We start from the raw sequence: 21231 nt of genomic DNA, 5'->3' as shown, positions 1-21231 counted from the left end.
GTGCCCATCAAGGCATAATTGACCTGATTTTGTGCTTGCCTTGTACTAGACCTTGTTCTCCCCAACACAGGCTGATTTTGTGCATCCTGAATGGTAGCCTGAGCCCATCTAGGAAGGGGCTGACTAGCTCTAGTAGGTTGAGACTGATTTGCAAATTTTACCCTCCTCCTTTCATAGACAATAGTCTAATTTTCATTGACTGATTTCTAAACTGAAATTTCAGAAGTGCTACCTTCATCAGTATGGGGAATTTCTCCAAATGTAGTGGAGGAAGAACTTGGTGTGTCAGACACATGTGATGGCATATCTTCTGACTCAAAATGAACAATATCCAAAGGTGTAGTGTCCTCAATGGGCATATGTAAATCATTAGGCATAAAGCAATCATTTTCATTAAAAGCAACATCTTTGCTTATGATAATTTTTTGTGTTTCATGATTGTAAAGCCTATAGCCCTTGCTTTCAGTACTATAACCCACATATATGCATTTGATTCCCTTATCATCAAGCTTGAATTTGTGTTGATCTGGTACTAATGCATATGCCACTGATCCAAAAATTCTGACGTGGCTAACCTTTGGCTTATATCCATAGAATGCCTCAAATGGAGTCCGATTCACCAATGCTTTAGTTGGACATCTATTTTGGATGTATGTGGCTATAACTACAGCCTCACCCCAAAATACTTTAGGCATCTTTTTGTAGCTCAGCATGCATCTGGTCATCTCCATGAGAGTCCTATTCTTTCTTTCAGCAACATTATTTTGAGTTGGTATGTAAGGGCATGTATTCTGATGATGAATCCCATGATGAGCCTAATAATTCTTATAGGCATGAGACATGTACTCCCCTCCTCTATCTGTCTTGAGTGTTTTTATCTTGGCATTAGTCTAGTTCTCAACAAGTGCTTTGAACTCCTGAAACCAATGAAACACCTCAGATTTCTCTTTCATGAGAAAGATCCATGTAAATCTGGAGTAATCATCAATAAAAGACACATAATACTTGGCACCACGATGTGACCGCACATTCACCTCACATACATTACTATGCATAAGCTACAGTATATGTGTGGCTCTGACTGATCCATCCTTTTTGAAAGGCAAATGGTGCAACTTTCCCATAATACACCCTTCACAAAAAGAACTAGACAATTTTGGCATCCCTTCAACCATTTGATTATTTTGCAAGTATGCCAATGCTCTATGATGTGCATGACCAAATCTAGCATGCCATAAATCACATGAAGATGCATTAGATGCAGCCAAGCCATGCTGCACATGGGGCTTAGCATCCAACTTATAAAGACCCTTATCATAAGTGCCAGCAGCAACCACTGCATATCCCTCTTTAGGATCTTTAATTCGACATTGATCATCCTGAAGCTCCACAAGCATGTGCTAATCATGAGCTATGGATGGAATTGAAATAAGATTCTTCCACAACTCTGGAACATACCAAACATCACGAATATACTTGACTTTGCCATTATCAAGCTTAATGGGAATATGTCCCACTCCTATGATGTCTTGAGAAGCATCATTGGCACAAGTAACGTGCCACCCATACATAGGTTTGATGCTCTCAAACCACTCATCATAATCAGTCATATGCTGTGAAGCACCGCTATCCAAATACCAATTCTCATTCACATTAAGTGAATAGGCATCATCATTATTGCTATGAGCAATAGCATGATCACAATCACAATCCCCCCTGGAAGATATCTCAAAGAGTGTGGCTGCAAATACAAAATCCTGATCATCCTGAGCAAAGTGTGCATGTGAGCTAGATGCATTGTTCTCAGTATGAGCCACAAAATTACTGTTTGAGTTGCCTTGCCTCTTCTTCTCATTTGTAATGCGTTTCTGACATTCTACAATGTAATGGCCTGGCTTCTTGCAGTAATTGCATCTGCCCTTTTTCACCTTAGCATCTTTGCTTGATCCGGCATTATTGGTACTAGTATTTGCCCCTTGTGGCTGGTTGTTTTTAGGCTCATATTTTTGAAAATTTCCCCTCTCCCCAGTGGCTAGAGCTTGCTCACTGCCATGAGAGCCACGAGAAAAATTATGAGCTCTTTCTTCATCCTGCAATAACAAACCAACCAATTCTTCAAAAGAAATAGATGCAACCTTGAGAGTGATGCTCAATGATGTAGCAAATGTACTATATGAAGGAGCAAGACTATTAAGAGTGATAGAGACCAATCTCTTCTCTTCAATCTCCTCATTAACATTTGCAAGCTGATCTTGCAAATCTATAATTTTTGCTACATGCTCTGTGATGGTTTGACCATCAGTCATTTTCAGATCCTTAAGCTGATTGTTGAGTGCAATCACCCTGGCCATATTCCTAACATTATGCATACAGGACAACTTGTCCCAAGCATCCTTAGAAGAAGTACAAGACTTAATAGTCTTCATGATGTGCCTCTTCACTGACAAGGAAATAAAAGAAAGTGCTTGAGCATTGCAACGGTCAAACTTCTTTTGCTCCTCAGAAAGAGGATTAGATGAGCTAGCAATAGAACCTTGACTGCTAGGAGTACTAGGAGCAGTCACAGACCTAATTTCATCTCTACTAACAATATCCCAAAGCCCTTTTCCAACCAAAATATTCCTCAGCACAAAAGACCACAAGGCATAGTTTGATCCATCCAACTTATCCGCTTCAATCAGGGTGCCAAAATTCTCAGAAAGAGACATCATTGCACTTCACAAGCAACTTGAAAATAAAATGTAAATATAGATGGCAAATCTGTCCCAAAGGTGTTGTCACAAAGCACAATTCCCTTCCGGAATCACAAGGCAAAATGGGCAATAGTATTTGCTCTGTAAGTATTCTCAACTTTCAGCCCCAACAAAGGCTCGATAAGCATCAGCCAAAGGTATAAAATCTGAAGAAAATGTTTGCTTAAAAGGCATCCAATGATAGCATTCACTGTTAGCCAACCTTTGGCTCTATATGCATCCAATAACTTGCCCCCAATTCTGATTTTTGTCTACTGCATGTAAAATATCACAAGAAAAGTGATCTTCCAGTCCAAAATAGCTTCAAGATGACTCCAAAAATAAGTCGACTAGATTTTGGGAGCTGAAACAGTCCAAAATCAGTAACAAAACTACTAGGGATGAGGTCGCCTAGCCCAAATGATCCTCCTAATGAAAATAGGCTGGAAACTAATGAAAAATAGCAAGGAAATGCCAGATCTAAAGTTGTCCAGGAACAGGATGCTCCAAGAAGCAGTTCGAGGTGATGTAGGGGCTGAAAACTGACAAAATCGGCAGCAAAAGTGTCCAAAATGAGGTCATCCACCCAGATGGAGCTCTTGAAGATAGGCGACTAGAAAAAAGTGATGTAAATCAGCAAATGGAGCTGATTTTGAGGATGTCTGGCTGCGAAAGATCCCAAAAATAGCAAGTCTATAGTCACCTAGGTCCAGTAGTGACCCTGTTGAAGGCGCCCAGCTATAGCAGACCTCCAGAAAGCTGCTATAGACAAAAACGAGTTGGCTGGACTGATTTCTTCGCAACAAAAGTGACTCTTCACGAGAGAACTGAAACCTGGGAGTGGTAGAAGCATGGGAAGCAATGCGGGAGCAAGCTTTGATACCAATTGTTGGAACTATGGGGAGACACGAAGTGGATAAAGAACACAAGAGTGTAGTCTACACACAAAGCTCCACTGAATAGTTCAACAATAGAAGTACAAGAATTGGGATATATATGAAACCCAAGTATAAAGTGAAAACCCTAGACTAGAATAACTTAGACCAAGTCTAGCCTACAATACCATACCATTGTATGTTCTATCAGTAAGGTGTTGTTCCCATGAGGTTTAATGTGAGTTGTGGAATGTTGTCAGGTGTGAATTCTTGATTATCTTCCATGTTTTGGAAATGCAAATGGAACTAATCAAGTTTTCAATTAAGCTTCGTGAGATGAGCTGAGTGTGTGAAATGAGTTTAAGTGTGATAGAATAAGGAATTTAAATGTGAGCGAAAAAGAATAGTGGTACTTCCCCTTGCCTGTTCGATGAAGCACCCACTCCACGACCTTGCCGCGACTCTACGGTGCTTCCATGACCCTCGGAATGTACAAGGGCCCCTTCTCTTTCTCTTGAAAAAAAAAAAAAGGGCAAGGTAAGGGGGGGCAAGAGAAAAAGAGAAATGAGAGGAAAAATAAGAGGGGGAGGGGGGAGAATGCAAGGGGAGGGTTTTTTTTTTCCTGAAATGCAGGGGGGGGTGGCTTTAATGGCAAAGTAAGGGGGGGGGGCTATTGATGAGGGCTATACAGGGGCAGAGAGGGCGGTGGAAGAGCCGGTTGGGTTAGAGGTTGACGTGACAGAGGGCTATAGGGTGCAGTGCAACAATGGTCTGCGGGCGACTGTCAGAGAGGAGGCTTGGCAAGACAAAAGGCAGAGGAGACGACTGCACAATTAGCTGGCAGAACAGAGGGAGAGGCAGGGTAGACATGTGGCGAGCTATGCACTGTTCGTGGCATGCTTGCGGCTCTAGCTTGTGCATTGTGCATGATGGTGCATGCCACGTAGGCCTCTCCTTTGAGGAGGTGGCACTAGCTAGTTGCTCACTACATGCGGCGCTATGGCTAGCAGTGGGGGGGGTCAATGCCTTCAATAGGCGATCTTAATTAGGTAGTGATGGTTGTGCTACTGCATCTGGGACCCTGAAGGCCCATGATTGACGGCATGGGGCCCATCCCCTTTTTTTTTCTTCCACATCAGTATACTGCTTGCCTAATCACATGCAAGAAGAAGGCAGAGATTCAATTTTAATCAAATTTCAAAGAGGAAAAGAGAACAAAGCCCCTTGGTAGTTTCTTCCACGGTGACTTCATGCCGATGTCAATGACTGTTGCAACTTCCACATGGCAGGCTCTCACATTCAGACGATCTTGGCTCTGATACCACTTGTCACATTCTTGAATGCAGGGATGCACATGTGTGTAGGTGATGCATAAATTGAGATAGATTGGCCCTCCAAATGGGGTGGAAGGAGTGCCCACATGAGTGTATTTTTCCTAGACTCCCCTACATGCTCCACACAAGCTACAATCCATATGCATGAAAATGCCCATACTCACACACCATGAATGACACGAGAGGGTGCAACCCTCATGCCTCTTGGGATCACATCCCTTGGGCATACCCCATTATTCTATCCTTAGCCTATGACTCTTTATGCCTACCATTGATTAATGCAATACCCATGCACAATGCTACCCTTTTAAAACCATCCTAGGACCTAATGCATACGTGCATATTTTATTATATTCAATTAGACAATTTACAATGTTACAATCATAGGGTAATCTCTAGATTCCCCATAAATGATCCACTAGGATCTAATACAAATAATCATGTCATGACATTCACAAAGCTCTCCAACTGCCAACCAACAGCTCCAATTGAGGCACAAACACAAAGGACGCTCCAACAATAACTATGTAGCTTCATCAACCATCAACCTCCCTCTGGCTCAACACTCCACAACTATCTATGGACACGCTTAGCTAGCAAGGCAAAGCCTATCTAGCTCTATCTACAAAGGTTCCCTACAATAGACTAGTAGCCCTTCATCGACAAACGATTCCATGGCAGCTCCTACAATCTAGAACTATCTAAGCTTCTACAGCCAACAAACGCCAATGACCTTCAGGGTAGCATAGGCTGCTTCCCCGACCAATGACCTTCACTCTGTTGTAATGCCTTTTCAGCAAGCTCGCGATCACCTCCTATTTCAACAACTACAAAATAGAACCAACCATCCATCTGACATCATCGACCCAATGTAGCCAGCCATCGACCTAATGTAGCATGCTATCCTCGGGCCTAGATATGGTGCATCATCGATCTTCAACAGCCTACAAGCACCGACGAGCTGTCTCCATAAAACCAACCGTCCGCCTGCCCACTCCTACTCCCTACTGAATCAATGACATCGAGTCCATAGTTGCAGCACCAATGCCATTAATTGCCTTGTGTAAATCTATGTATGCAACACCTATGCTCTATAATGAACGACGGGCAACACACGAGTAGCCCAACGGCCAAAGCTCAGCTACACACACTGCCAATGCCACATGATGCTTAGCAAACAAACTAACAATACCTAAGCGGCTCCAAACACCTATCAATGCTCCAAACGAGCCTCTTGATGTGGTGCATGATCGGCTTACCTTGGCTACTACTCTATAGCACCTTCCACTAGTGAGCCAACAAGCTCAAGCGCCCACAAGCAACTACACTGTGGGGGTTAAAGGTCACTGTGCCTTTACCTTGGTTATGTACAATAGTCAAACACATATATAAATGAATGAAAAAGAAGATTAGGGTGGTTCTGCACCCACTAAAACTTGTGTGTCTCTCTGTTTCTCTCTCTCCCTCTTTCGTTCTTGCTTTCGTTGAGAGCACTCTCAACTGGTATCAGAGCCTGGGTGATCTAGTTGAGCGTGCAAGAATACTTGAGGCGGCTCAGCAGCTTTGTGGAAGGAAGGAGAAGCTCTATGAGAAGCTTTGTGGGTGACTTTACTTGCATCCGAGTGTGCAGAGACCTTGGAGGAACCTTTGGAAAAGTCACTTTGGCTTTGCGAAGTGGTTTTGAGAGCCTGTTAAGTGTTTTCAAAGAAAAAGTCGTTTTTTGAGCTTTTCCCTGTTTTGTTCGATGACAGAGACTCCGTATTGACTTGTAGAGGCAACTATTGCTTGCTTTTGGTGTCCACTTCACTTCAGGAGCTTGGAAACACCTTCATTCTTGAATCTGGGATCATTTCATTGGATTTCTGACTCACTGTGTCAGTTTCTGCGTTTTTTTTCCCAGGTGTTAGAACTCAAGTTTAAAGCAACCATTTGTAGATCTGTGAGTTCCGGTGGACTCAGGAGCTCCTAAAACTTTTATGTTGCTCATCATTTGCACTCCGGTGGAGTTTACAAACAGCTTTATTTTCAAAAACGTTTTTCAATCTGTGTGTTGGACCTAGTGATTGAGACCACAGTTTCCAAAACCATCTGTCCCATTGCGTTCCGGACGCCCAAAAACCCCTACCTGTCAGTTCTTACGTGATTCGGTGGAGGATTTTCAGAGTTATAGATCTCTGTGTATTCGATTTCGTCTCTCTGTTATGCATTTTTCATTCTAAGGTTTTGAAACCTTAGATTTATGCCACATGGTAGTGGATAAGTGTTGACTCCCATTTCTCACTCATCGGTTGGGATTTTGGAGTTCTGCCAGAAGAGAGATATTTACAGATTTTCTTGCTGAGTCCAATTATGCAATGGCACCCATGTTTTGAGGCATCTCAGGTTCTATTTTTAGTAGCGGTCATTACTGTGGGACTATGATTTCTTGAGCATACCTTATGCAGATCACTTTGGTTGTAGTTTGAGCTATGTGCACTCATTCGTGGTGTGCATTGGGTTGCAGTGGATGATTTATAGGCCATTTGGATGCATTGCGGTCCTTATTGGATGTGCTGATAGGCCCAAATTACCTGGGGGATGCTATTTTTATGGACGCTTTGCACATGGATGCTATTTTATGCTGAGGGACAGCTTTGACACATTGCAGGTGATGCACTGATAGTGCTATGCTCTCTTGGATGAGATATTATTAATGCATACGCCAGTGGACGGTGTTTATGCTTGAGTCATTTGACACTTCTTGGCATTTTGGATTGCCATTGCAGTTGGCATTTTCTTTTGGGCCAGATTTGCTCATATGGATGCATAGTATATGCACATGAATCATATGCTTTGAGACATGAGTTTTGGTGATATTTCAGTCTATTGTGGCATACACATTTGGGTGCACCTAGTATTTGGTGTGATTCTCTCTTGTAGGCACTAGCATTTGGGATTTTGCTTTATTTTCATCATGGCATCCTCTTCCATGTCTAAAAAGGAGTTTTTCAGCATTAAAAAGTTTGATGGGACAAACTTTTCTTTGTGGAAAGAATAGATAAGGGATGTGCTTATTCAAAAGAAGCAGATTAAACCCTTGGCAGGGATTGAAGCTAAGCCTGCAAATATGTTTGAGGATGATTGGAATGAGTTGGATGCATTAGCAAAGTCTACTATTAGACTTCATCTTGCAGAGTCAGTTTATTTCATAATAGTAAATGAGCAGACTATGGAAAATTTGTGGAAGAAACTGTGTGCCACTTATGAGAAGGAAACTGCCTCTAATAAAGTTTACCTCATGAAGAGGTTGTTTGAGCTACAGATGAAGGAAGGGGTCTCCATTGCTTCTCACTTGAATGAATTCAATATTATTTTAAGCCAGCTTTAGCTCAGAAGATGAATTTTGGTGTGGAGACTAAGGCAATATTTCTTTTATGTTCATTGCCATCCTCATGGGATACCTTCCATACAGCTGTTAGTAACTTTGCACCTGGTGGAGTACTGAAATTTGATGATGTTGACAGAAGTCTATGGATGGCAACAAGCAGGATGCAACCTTAAATGTGCAAAGGGGTAAATCACAGTTCAGGGGGAAGTCCCAAGAAAAAGGGAAGTCTCGTAGCAAATCCAAGGCACGGAACATTGAGTGTTACCAATGTGGCAAGAAGGGCCATATGAAAAAGGATTGCTACAAGCTGAAAAGAGAGCAAAAGGATAAGAAAAAGAATGCAAATTGGGGTGCAAATCAAAAGGAAGAGAGTCCAAGGGAGGACAAAGGAAAAGTGAAGATCGAGGAGATCAATGTAGTCACACATGATAGTGACAATGACGTTCTCTTCATGTCTAGTTTATCTGAAGAGTTGCTTACCACTTCAGATGATGCATATTCCCAAGATTGGATTTTGCATTCTGGTGCTTCATTCCATGTTACTCCCATAAGGAATGGTTCTCCACTTATGACAGTGGAAAGACAGGTTGTGTGCATCTTGGAAATGACTATGCATGTGACATAGTGGGAGTAGGTGACATAAAGTTTTCTTTTGCAAATGGGTCTGCATTTATTTTGAAACATGTGAGACATGTGCCTAAGTTGACCAAGAGTCTTATTTCAGTGGGTCAGCTAGATGATGCTAGTTTTCACACCACTTTTGGCTTTCAGAGTTGGAAAATTTAGAAGGGCTCTATGCTTTTGGCCAGGGGTGCCAAGTGTGGGACTTTGTATCCCTTACATGTATCAGGGGTATTTGATCATGTTGTTGCAATAATCGAGCAGCCAAGCACTTCTTTGTGGCATTGCAGGTTGGGGCACATGAGCCAAAATGGAATGAAACTCTTATACCGTTTGGGTTATGTACCGCATTTGAGTTTCTCTGATTTTGAATTTTGTGAGCACTGTCTCTATGGGAAGCAGACTAAATCAACCCATAAAAGAAGGGAAAAGAAAGAGTTTGAAAAGCTTGATTTGGTGCATTCAGACGTATGTGGTCCCATGCCTACACAGTCATTAGACGGGGCTGAATACTATGTGACATTCATTGATGATGCAACTAGGAAAGTGTGGGCTTATGCTATAGCTTGGAAGAGTGATGTGTTCCAGGTATTTCAGAAATGGCTAGCCTTGGTTGAGAATCAGTTAGGTAGAACACTTAAATGCCTACGGACTGACAATGGTGGAGAGTATCTCTCTCATGACTTTCAGTATTTCTGTGATACACGTGGGATTAAGAGGGAGCTCACATCCCCTCGTACTCCAGAGGAAAATCCAATTACAGAAAAGATGAACCGTACCATTCAAGAAAGGTTGCAATGCATGCTTTCCAATGCAAGTCTTTATGGTGGTTTTTGGGCTGAGCCAATGAAGATTGCAGTGCATGTGATCTTAGATCACCTAGTAAGAGTTTGGATGGTGGTATTCCTGAAGAGGCATGGAGTGGCAAGAAGCCCTCTTACTCTCATTTGCATATATTTGGGTGTGACGCATATGCACATGTGCCAAAAGAGCTTCGAAAGAAGCTAGATCCTATGTCTAGGAAATGGATCTTTTTGGGTTATGGTGAAAGTGGAGAGATGGGCTATTGTCTCTGGGATTCAGAAGCAAAGAAGATCATACGCAGCCATGATGTAGTCTTCAATGAGAAGAAGATGCATAAGGCACCCATGAGGGATGTGGAAATGAGGAGAATCACTTTCCAGGATGTGAATCCACGTGCATATGTTGATAGACAGCAAGCTGTCCATGCACCAAATGTGCAAGAAATGGTACCACCAAGTACTCCCACAGGTATACAATCAAGGGTAGATGATGGATCATCTATTGGTGGAAATGATGAGCCAAATGTGGCTGATATGCAGGTGGGACAGCAAGCTGAAATGCCCTTGAGAAGATCATCTAGAGTGTGTAGACTGCCCGATAGGTTTGTTCCAGGGGTAGACTATGTGATGCTTACTGATTGCGAGGAGACTTCTTGCTACAGAGAGGCTATGATGCGCGAGGATCAACGCAAGTGGGAGTATGCTATGCAATCAGATATGAGTTCACTTATGAAGAATAAGACTTGGGACTTGGTTTCTTTGCCACATGGAAAGAAAGCATTGCCATGTAAATGGGTCTACAAAATGAAGGTCACAGGTGATGATGTGCCTAGGTACAAGGCCCGTTTGGTCACTAAAGGGTTCAAGCAAGAGAAGGGTGTGGACTTTGATGAGATATTCTCTCTGGTTGTGAAGATGACCACTTTAGATGCATGCTTGGACTAGTGGCATCAGAGAATATGGAGCTTATGCAGATGGATGTCAAGACAACTTTCTTGCATGGGGATTTGCATGAGGAAATTTACATGGTGCAGTCGGAAGGCTTTGAAGAAAAGGGCAAAGAGCATTTAGTTTGCAAGCTAAAGAAGAGCCTCTATGGTCTTAAGCAAGCACCTGGAGAATGGTACCAGAAGTTTGATGCTTTCATTCAGTCCCAGGGTTTTAGAAGGAGTGAAATTGATCACTGCCTCTACGCTAAAAGGGCTAAGGATAATAGCCTGATAATCTTGGCACTATATGTGGATGATATGCTATTGGCTAGCAAGAATACTTATGAGCTAGATGCATTAAAGGCCAAGTTGCATGAGGCGTTTGATATGAAGGATTTGGGACTTGCAGGTCATATTCTTGGTATGCGCATCACGCGTGATCGGAGTAGGAAACTCCTTTGGCTTTCACAAAAAGAGTATGTTACAAAAGTATTGCAGTGTTTCAATATGGAGGGGGGGAAGACAGTGAGTACTACATTGCCTCCATATGTGAAACTGAGTCATACAGATAGTCTCAAATCAGATGAGGAAAGGGCCATGATGGCCAAGGTTCCTTATGCATCAGTAGTTGGGAGTCTTATGTATGCTATGATAGCTACTAGACCAGACATTGCATTTGTAGTGGGACTTGTTAGCCAGTATATGGCTAATCTAGGAAAGAGGCATTGGGAGGTATTTAAGTGCATCATGAGGTACATGAAGGGTACCAAGGAGATGTGCATCTGCTTTGGTAGAGGAGACATGCATGTACTTAGGTACATAGATTCAGATTATGCAGGGCATGTGGATAGTAGGAGATCCACTTCTGGTTATGTGTTCACCTTTGCAGGTGGTGCAGTGTCGTGGATGTCTCATGCACAGAAGTGTGTTGCTTTGTCTACTATAGAGGTTGAGTATGTTGTAGCCATAGAGGGTTGCAAGGAGGCTTTATGGCTTGATCGGCTAGTGGGAGATTTGGGGATTCATCCAGGTGTACCAACATTACACAGTGATTCCATGAGTGCTATTCAGCTAGCACGGAATCCGGTCTTTCATGCAAAGACCAAACACATTGAGGTCAGGTACCATTTCATTAGGGAGGTACTTGAGGACAAGCGCATAGAGCTTGTCAAGGTTCATACAGATGATAACCCTGTAGATATGCTGACGAAGAGTCTACCTAGTCAGTGGTTTGAGTATTGTCGTGTATTGATGGGCATTGGATAGTATGCTCACTGGTTGTTCTCCCTTAAAGGCACATTGTCCTTTAAGTGGGAGGTTGTGGGTGTTAAAGTTCACTGTGCCTTTACCCCGGTTATGTACAATACTCAAACACATATATAAATGAATGAAAAAGAAGATTAGGGTGGTTCTGCACCCACCGAAACTTGTGTGGCTCTCTGTTTCTCTCTCTCCCTCTTCCGTTCTTGCTTCCATTGAGAGCACTCTCATACACATGCAACAAATGCCAGCATGTACTGCAACGGTGCCCGTAGATGGACTCATGACAGAATTCTCCTCCAAACCAAAATCTTTTGTAGATTCTGACATAATCTCAAAGGATTTTGTCAAATCCTATCATCACAAGGGGTTGGCTACCTTTGTGACACATGGCATGGCCATGAGAGGACACATGGCACTTCTAAGGCTCATCCTTATCTGCCATGTAGGTAGACCCTTATTTGCCACATGTTGCCTCATCTGTCACATAGATAGCAGGCAACTTACCACATCACCTCATCACGATGCATCAATACTGGGTCCCTTGTGACACATTATCCTTTGACCAAATCAACTACCACATCAGTTGCCATGTCAGCATCCTCATGCATCATGCCATGTCATCACTACCAAGTCAACACTCCCACTTCATTAGGGCCACATCACCTTATGCAGTCAGCTTGCGACATCATCATTGCCATGTGTCATTGACCCCCTACTAAGCACTGCTACCTCTTCACATGGAGACTTGGCACCTTCCATGTGCATCTAGCTGACACATCATCACAGGGCTCCACTGGCATAGCCCTTGGTAGGCACACCCCTACATGTGACCCTGAGTGGCACATCATCATTTTGCACCCTTTAGTAACTCCACCTAGATCAAGCCATATCTCTTGATCCAGGAAGAATTTGAGGGCACTCGAAAAAGAAGATCAAATCTTTGATAATGATCTAGCCATTCTACATGCCCTAATGGCAGTCGAGCTCCCAAAAGTTGAACCTCCATAGTTGAATAATAGTAGAAGATCCCGCAAGAAAGCTGTAGGAGAAAATCGCAGAAAAGACACGGCCAAGCAGTTCAATGAATTTGAACGAGTCCAATCAAGGATCATCGAATTGTACCTTGCAAAGTCAGCTCCCTCAAAATCAGAACCACCACCTCTTGAATGGTCCCCTGAGGTACTGGAAGGAGTATGTGTAGCACATGAACCCTTACTTGGAAACACCTTACCAGTGGAAAAGTTACCCCACAGTTCCCAACATAAGAAGTTTTGGAAATATAAGCCACATGTGCAGATGAATCTCAATCAAGCAACTTCAGAAAAAGAAAGAAAAGAAGAGCCTAACAAATTAATAAATGCAACTATGCCACCCCCAGTACACATGACACATGTTAGGCTAGTTCAACCCCATCAGAGGCCATCTTTGAGAAGTGCTAGAATACTTCAAGAATTATACAAGTGGCAGTGCGCCAATAGCAATGCCATGACCACTCAAAGAATCTGAAGTTCAAGAAATCGATAGCATTGGAGAAACTCCAATCTGAGAGGGACTGGCAAAAACACACACAATAAACCTCGCCCTTGAAGGGGAGGAAGAAAAATTGGTTTTCATTGGGAAATAGCTTCGTTAAGAAGATGAAACCAAACTCAAAGGACTCCTAATGGAATACCGTGACTGCCGAGCATGGTCATACAAAGAGATGAAAGAAATTTCACCAGAAGTGGTAGTACACACGATACCTATAAGGGAAGGTGCTCACCCTAAGATATGTGGACCTTATCGCACAAATCCTAAATATGGCACCATGGTTTATGACGAGCTCGAAAAACTCCTAGACGCCGAATTCATCTACGAGATATAGCACACTGATTAGGTTTTACCCATTGTCATTGTACCTAAATGCAACAAGAATATCAGAATATGCGTAAACTTAAAAAATGTGAATGCTGCCACAATTAGGGATCACTATCCCCTACCCTTAACAGAAAAAGTGTTGGAAAAGGTGGTAGGATCCGAAATATATAGCTTCTTGGATGGCTTCAGTGGCTATAACCAAGTGCAAATTGCTCCTTAAGACCAATCAAAAATAGCATTTGCTACAGAATGGGGTATTTTTGCATATAGAGTCATGCCATTTGGCCTTTAGAATGCCCCAGCCACATTCCAACGAGTCATGTTCACAGCTTTCAAGTCATTTTTGAACAAGTTTTTACAGGTGTTCTTGGATGATTTGTGCATCCATTCAAACAAACAGGACCACTTTAAATGTCTTGAAGAAGTACTAATCAAAGGCAGGGAGTATGGCATCTCCCTAAATCCAACAAAATACCAGTTCATGGTCACCCACGGAGTTGTTTTGGGACACATCGTCTTTCAACATGGGATTGCAATTGACATGGACAAAATCAAAATCATCATGGAATTGCCTCCTCCTACAAATTCTAAAGGTGTACAGGTCTTTATGGGACATGCCAGCTATTATAGAAGATTTATATTACGGTATGCCATGATAGCTAGACCACTTTACAAATTATTAGTGGAGTTCTTATGGACCAAAGAGTGTGACCAAGCCTTTGAGCTTTTAAAGTGGCGCTTAATCACAGCACCCGTCCTTATATCTCCCAATTGGGATATTGATTTTCATGTACATACTGATGGATCCAAGTATGCAATTGGGAGTGTGCTTTGTTAACCTGGTGAACATAAGAAAGACTACCCCTTCTACTTCACCATCGACAACTCAATGATGCAGAGATCAACTATACAACCACAGAACGAGAAGCCCTAGCAATGGTGTATAGTGTAAAGAAATTCTATCTCCTAGCAAATGATTTTGTCTCCTACACCGACCATCAAGCATTGCTTTATCTTGTGAACCGTCCGTGTACCATAGGAAGAATAACCAGATGGCTCCTCTTGCTGCAAGAATTCAACTTTAAAATCGTGGTCCACAAAGGTGCCCAACACTACATTGCTGATCACATGTCTCAAGTCAAGTCAGGAGAAGAAGCCACTGGAGTAGAAGAAGACTTACCAGATGCCACACTATTTCAAATAGATGTTGTTCCAGAATGGTGTGGAGATATCATTGGGTACTTGATGGCAGGAAGACCACCCCCTGACATGAAAGCCGTAGATGCCATAAAATTGATTCTAAACCTATCAACTCATTGCAGGACAACTGTACAAGATGGGCAAGGACCAAATATTAAGAAGATGTGTAATGCCTCATGAGATTGGAGTTTCTCCAATGCTATCAATTTCTTGAACTTCAAATTCTCTTAGTGGTCTTGGCATTGCTATGGGGACACTGACACTTGTGTAATTCTTGAAGTATTTTGGAGCTTCTCAAAGATCAGCCTCTGATGAACTAGCCTAACATGTGCTATGGGTATTGGGTGGCATAGATTCATTAACCAATTTATTAGGTTCTTTTTTACTTTCTTTTTTTGAAGTCTCTTGATTGAGCTTCATCCGCACATGTGGTTTATACATCCAAAGCTCCTTACATTGGGAACTGTGGGGTAACTTTTCCACTGGTAAGGTGTTCCCAAGTAAGGGTTCATTTGCTGCGCATTCTCCTTCCAGTCCCTTAGGGGACCATTCAAGAGGAGGTGGTTCAGATTTTGAGGGAGCTATTTTTGCAAGATACAATTAGATGATCCTTGTTTGGACTTGTTCGAATTCATTGAAGTGTTCAGCCTTGGCTTTTCATTTGCAGAATGGGTCTCTGTCATAGCTTGTATTCTATGTTTGGGGTCATTCTGCTTTTCCATGGTGTCTTTAAAGCTCTTGTGCTAATGGGATTCTTCAATCAAATTTAGAGGTGGTTGCATTGTTGAAGTAGAAGGGAGTGCCTCCATATTGACTTCATCCATTTCTTCTCCCTCTATTGCCTGTAAACAAATATGAGAGATTAGATTCATTATCTTTAAATTTAAATCTTATTTAAAAAATTGTATTTAGTTGAGAAATAGAGAGTTCATACCGCTAAGTATTGTCGTAGTGGCCTTTTTTCATAACCTTGCGAGCCATAATTATCAAAGAAGGCATCATCATGTTTGTCTTCATCCACCAACCTCTCTCTGAACGGGTCATGTAAGTCCATCTTTTCATCATCATCAACTGGGACATTATGATATTCAAGGTAATCATCCATGTCATCAGTGTCCTTGTGGTCTATCTCTTTTTCATAGCCTGTGGTTAGATCTACTTGAAGCTGAAAATAAGCCATGAAATGCTTATTTTTAGTAATAATTTGTGGAGTTGCCTTTTCTGAGGAGATCCTCAAATAAATATCCCATCCTGCACAAGGTGACCTCCCAACCTGCCGGTACCAAATTCTCCATCATGGTAAGCAAGAGACTCCCACTTTTTGTAGGACTTCCATAGTTGTTTTTTTGATAATGTATGGACCTGGGAATATCTTGCTCTTCTAGCATCAATCTCAAATTATTTGAATTCCATCTTATGTCCTTTTGTAAGGAGTGATCAGGGTTGGGACTCCGCATACACAAAAATAATGATTTAAGAGATTGAATCGCTATGCCACATTCTCTCTTGCATCTCTTTGCTACATAAACACCACTATAGATCTTCAAATCTTATGAATATGCTCGCTCTAGAGTAACCTGCATGGCTTCTTTGTCTTTTTTATCAACAAAAATGACAATGTTGCAAATTGCCACTTTGCTAATGGTGGTATATACTATTCTATCAATGAAGTTATGGATATCATCGCTAGAAACTTCATTGATAAAGAATAGTTGTGGCTTATCCCATGCTGACTCATTCTTGAAGAAGTCATCTTCTGAGACTCCCCTGAAGTTCACAAGCTTTCCAGACTCTGCCATAACCTCTACATTGAATTGAAAGCTTTGGTGCATATCTGTCGGCGTCCTTATCTCGTTGATTAATCTTTCCACATATGCAACCACCTGTTGTGGGATTTCTTTTCTCATATAAGAGGTTACTATTTCTGACCCATCTTCATCCTTTTTAATCCACCTGTTTGCCCATAGCTTTACCTTGGGTGTTGACAAAGAAGCTATATGCTTCACCACATTATAGTCAATGTTACAATGAGTAAGTGGAATTTGTTTCTCTAACAGCAAATACTTAATGGCACTATGCACTGCATCACGCCTCACCTGTACATTGATGCATTCTTCTATGCAGTGGTCTTTGTCTTTTTTTCCAAGAAACCATTCTTTCTTTAAAATTTTTTGTGCTGCCATGGATGCATACTTGTTAGGTAAGTACTTTATAGGCCTCCACATCCTTGCTGTCAACTCCTTCTTATCCATTACCTTTGACTTTCTGGAGATAAACAAAGGAGCTTCATAGGTCAATTGTCCATGCTCACAAGCAATGCACGTTTCAAGCATCTCATTGAACACTTCAACAGGACAAAATATGATAGAAGTGTAGTCGGCATATCTGTCCATCACCACCTTGAGGCTTGTCATACTTTCTCTCACTCTTGGGTTCCCCTAGGCACAACTGCACTCAAAGAAGTATAGAAGTTCGTGAGTGTGTTAGCGTCTGCTTTTGTGACCTTTCGCTTCAAATTAGGATTTAGAGAACCAAATGTTGTCCATATAACCCTTGCCTTCTATAAGACCTCTGATGTTGAGGATATCTTACGCTTTCCATGGACATAATGATTAAGTCTTTCAGACTCAATCAAATACTTGATCTCATGCTTGAATATACAGATTATTGCAGGATAATAATGGAATGAACTTATCTTTGCAAATTGTTCTGGAGTGAGTCTTTTGACTCCTTTGCTTCCCTTGTGATTTGATTACAAGCATAAGCCCAATGTTGAGCATCAATGGGCTGGAATCTGCAATGAAGGAGGAATTCCTTCTTTGCTTCCTTTAGCATATTCTCACCTTGTGCCTCTTCGCCTTGTTCATGTGGAATATTTTTAAGAGTGTCTTTAAAGAATCGACTGAAGGTTTCCTCGAAATGTGTAGGCCCTGTAAATGTTATTTGATCGAGAGAACTATTTTTGGTTGGACAAAACATTATTGGGCGCAAGATCACATTGCTTGCCACATGTTTCTTACCATCTCTCAAAGCCTCGTATATTTGCATTGCATAGGATATATCAAGGCTTCGGCTATTAGTAAAGAGAGCTGCAGCTTCCACATCTTTGGCATTCACAAACCACGTCCTTTGACCCCAGATATATCCCACATCATCATCTGTCACGACTTCATTAAGACGCAGATTAAGATTTTTGATTGATGTGAGTTCATCCTGATCATCTTCAGCCTCGGGTTCTGAGTCTTCTTCATCTTTCTCTTTTTTATCCATTTTTCATCCACATTATCTCTCTCTATAGTGGGACGATGTCTTTTTTTACTGCTTGGAACCATGGCTCTTGCAGTACTAGCCTTTTGCATTTCACATCGTGGTTTGCTAGCAAGAGCTTCTAGCATAACTGCAGTGGATCGACCTTGATCTTCTTCAATTTTTTTTAATTCCCGTGTACTCAAGGCTTGTGTTTCATCATCCTTAGTTACATCCACCATTTCTTGCTCTAGAAGTTTGCGCTCATGTTCTACACGTTTGTGACAGTGTGCCTGTTCTTCTTGTCCCTGCATCGAAGTCTGAGCTTTTTGATCTCCTTCATGTGAAGATCCTTGAATATGAGGAGCATATTGTGCATCCTGAAAGTACTCAAACATTATCTTTGCATGCATCCTTTTTGCCACCACACTAGGAAATTGCTCCCAAGTATATGAAAGAGTCTCCAATGCACTTTGTAGCTCTAGAAACTTTGATGGTTGAGGAGGAGGCATCACAAAGGTCTTTGAGTCTCTCCTTGACACAACAATATGAATACCGCCAACTTCAGGATTTGAACTCTTTGTAAAAATATCCACAAAGGTCTCTTTTGGCTCTATCATTATGCCTATCACAAGGCTTGAAGTCATATATTTTTTGAAGAAAGTAGCATCCCATGGATCTTCAACACCATTGAACTCCCTTTTTGACATAAGTAGAAAGAGTCTCTTTTCCTTTTGATGAAGAAACCAAGCTCTTTTGCCCATGTGATATCGAGTCCACCTACCAAAGCCATTGGGGCTATATTCCTTTCCTTTGAAATTCAAAGTAACATCAAAAACCCATTCTCTGATCTTAGAGTCATTTAGGATAGCCACCACATTAGTTGATTGCTCCATCATCCTACAAGAAAAGATAATGAAGAATTTAGATACATACAAGTAAAGTACAATATACAACCCTTGATACAATAAATGTGGGAAATAGCCCAAAAGGCTTTACAAGGCTTCATATGGCAATAAATGTGGGAAATAGCCTAGAAGGCTTTACAAGGCTTAAATATTTGTACAAATGTAAAAAAATTAGCCAATAAAGCTTTACAATAATATAAAATGTCATCTAGTGATAAAGCTTCAATCTTCGTGAAGACATGTAATCTGTCCATCCATTGATTTGCCCTCTAGTCATAAAGCTTCAATCTTCGTGATGACATGTAATCTATCCATCCATTGATATATGTGCACTGATACCCAATTGATGCAATCTACCCACTAAAAACTGTTCCACTGATATCCACTTATGCAGCCCACATGATATCCACTTATGCATCGCACTGATACTCGTTAAATAGTGAATGGTCGGGATGGTCGGGTTTATTACAAGGCGCTTCATATGACAATAAATGTAAAAAATAGCATAGAAGGCTTTACAAGGTTTTTTATGACAATAAAGGAGCTTAAATATTTATACAAATGCAATAAAAATAACCAATAATCATCAAGCTCCAATATGTCCCATGACATGTAATCTGTCCACTGATATATGTAATCTGTCCACCGATATCTGCTCATGCAATCTGCCCACTGATAAACTTCTTGGTAAATGGTAAAAGGTCTTATTTAATAGCATGTTATGAATGTTAAACCGCATGTGAGTGAAGGGACTGACAATGATTAGGAACTAGTTAAAAAAATTTAAGCATGGCTTCGATTGGCAACTTGGAGAATTGTCTCTCCTCTAAGACAATCTAATCTATGCTAAACTATGCTAAACCAACCGTCGAAGCGAAGAAAAGCAATAAATAATTTCTTTTTCTGTGTTCATTTTAATGTGCTGGGGTTTAAGAGGCTTAAATATGCAAAAGAAGGGGTTTTGATGTAGAGGCTAAACCTGCATGTGAGATAAATGAAGAACAAGTATCTAAAGAAAAGTTAACATTTTTCAATTTAAAAGATGAATATATATATAAATATTATCTCACCTTCAAAACAAACCATAAATTCACTCTTTTATAATTTTTTAAAAGTATAATATAAAACATGTAAATATATAAAACTCTCTTTACTTTCTCTCTCTCTCTCTCGACTCCTAAATCTCTCTGTAGCCATAGTCAAGACACCTCATTCTCTCTCTTAATCTCTCTCTCTCTCTCTCTGACAACTCTTATGTGTTTCCCTCTCTGTCCTCATCCCACTCATTCTCTCTCTTAGTTTATCTCAACTCTCTCTTTCTCTCCCTCCCATGGCGGCTAAGATTTTTCATTCTCTCTCTTTATCTCTCTCTCTCTCCCTAGGATTTGTAATTATTTCTCTCTCTCTCTCTCCATCTCTCTCCTCTCTCTCTCTCTCTCTCCTCTTCTCTCTCTCTCCCTCTCTCTCTCTCTCTTACCCTCTCTACCTCCCTACCTCTATCCTCTTGGCCGCTAGGATTTGTCATTCTTTCCCTCTCTATGTCTCTCTCTCTCTCTCTCTGAATTCTCTCTCTTAATCTCTCTCAGCCTTCCTCCCTCCCTCCCTCCCTCCCTCCCTTGGCGGCCACGGTCGTGAGAACTCTCTCTCTCTCTCTCTCTCTCTCTCTCTCTCTTCTCTCTCTCTCTACCTCCCTCTCTTGGCAGCCACGGCCGCTAGAAGTTTCATTCTCTCTCCCTCTCTCTTTATCTCTCTCTCCCTAAGTCTCCCTCCTCTCTTCTCTCTCTCTCTCTCTCTCTCTCTCTCTCTCTCTCTCCCTAAGTCTCCCTCCTCTCTTCTCTCTCTCTCTCTCTCCCTCTCCCTCCCTACTCTCTCCCTCCCTCTAGCACAGAAGTTTCATTCCTCCCTCTCTCTCCCTCTCTCTCTTTCTCTCTCTCTCTCTCTCTCTCTCTCTCTCTCTCTCTCTCCCTCTCTCTCTTTCTCTCTCCCTAAGTCTCCCTCTTCTCTTCTCTCTCTCTCTCTCCCTCTCCCTCCCTCTCTTTCTTTCCCTCCCTACTCTTCTAGCAGAGAAGTTTCATTCCCTCTCTCTCCTCTCTCTA

At 41.6% G+C, this 21231-nt stretch overlaps 1 protein-coding gene across 1 annotated transcript; it reads right to left on the bottom strand.

Annotated features, from left to right (window-relative positions):
• Positions 1–1400: 1400 nt before the first annotated feature.
• On the bottom strand, positions 1401–2708 carry LOC147900022 (uncharacterized). The gene has a single exon (XM_087376564.1). It carries the CDS (start codon positions 2706–2708, stop codon positions 1401–1403), a length of 1308 nt encoding a protein of 435 aa, XP_087232690.1.
• Positions 2709–21231: the final 18523 nt, after the last annotated feature.

Source organism: Dipteris shenzhenensis, chromosome 7 (genome assembly GCF_047967505.1).
Source record: "Dipteris shenzhenensis isolate YYH24624 ecotype China chromosome 7, Dip_SZ_1.0, whole genome shotgun sequence".
Taxonomy (NCBI): Eukaryota; Viridiplantae; Streptophyta; class Polypodiopsida; order Gleicheniales; family Dipteridaceae; genus Dipteris; species Dipteris shenzhenensis.
Note: the sequence above shows the minus strand (reverse complement) of the source record. Positions and strands in the feature narration are given on the sequence as shown.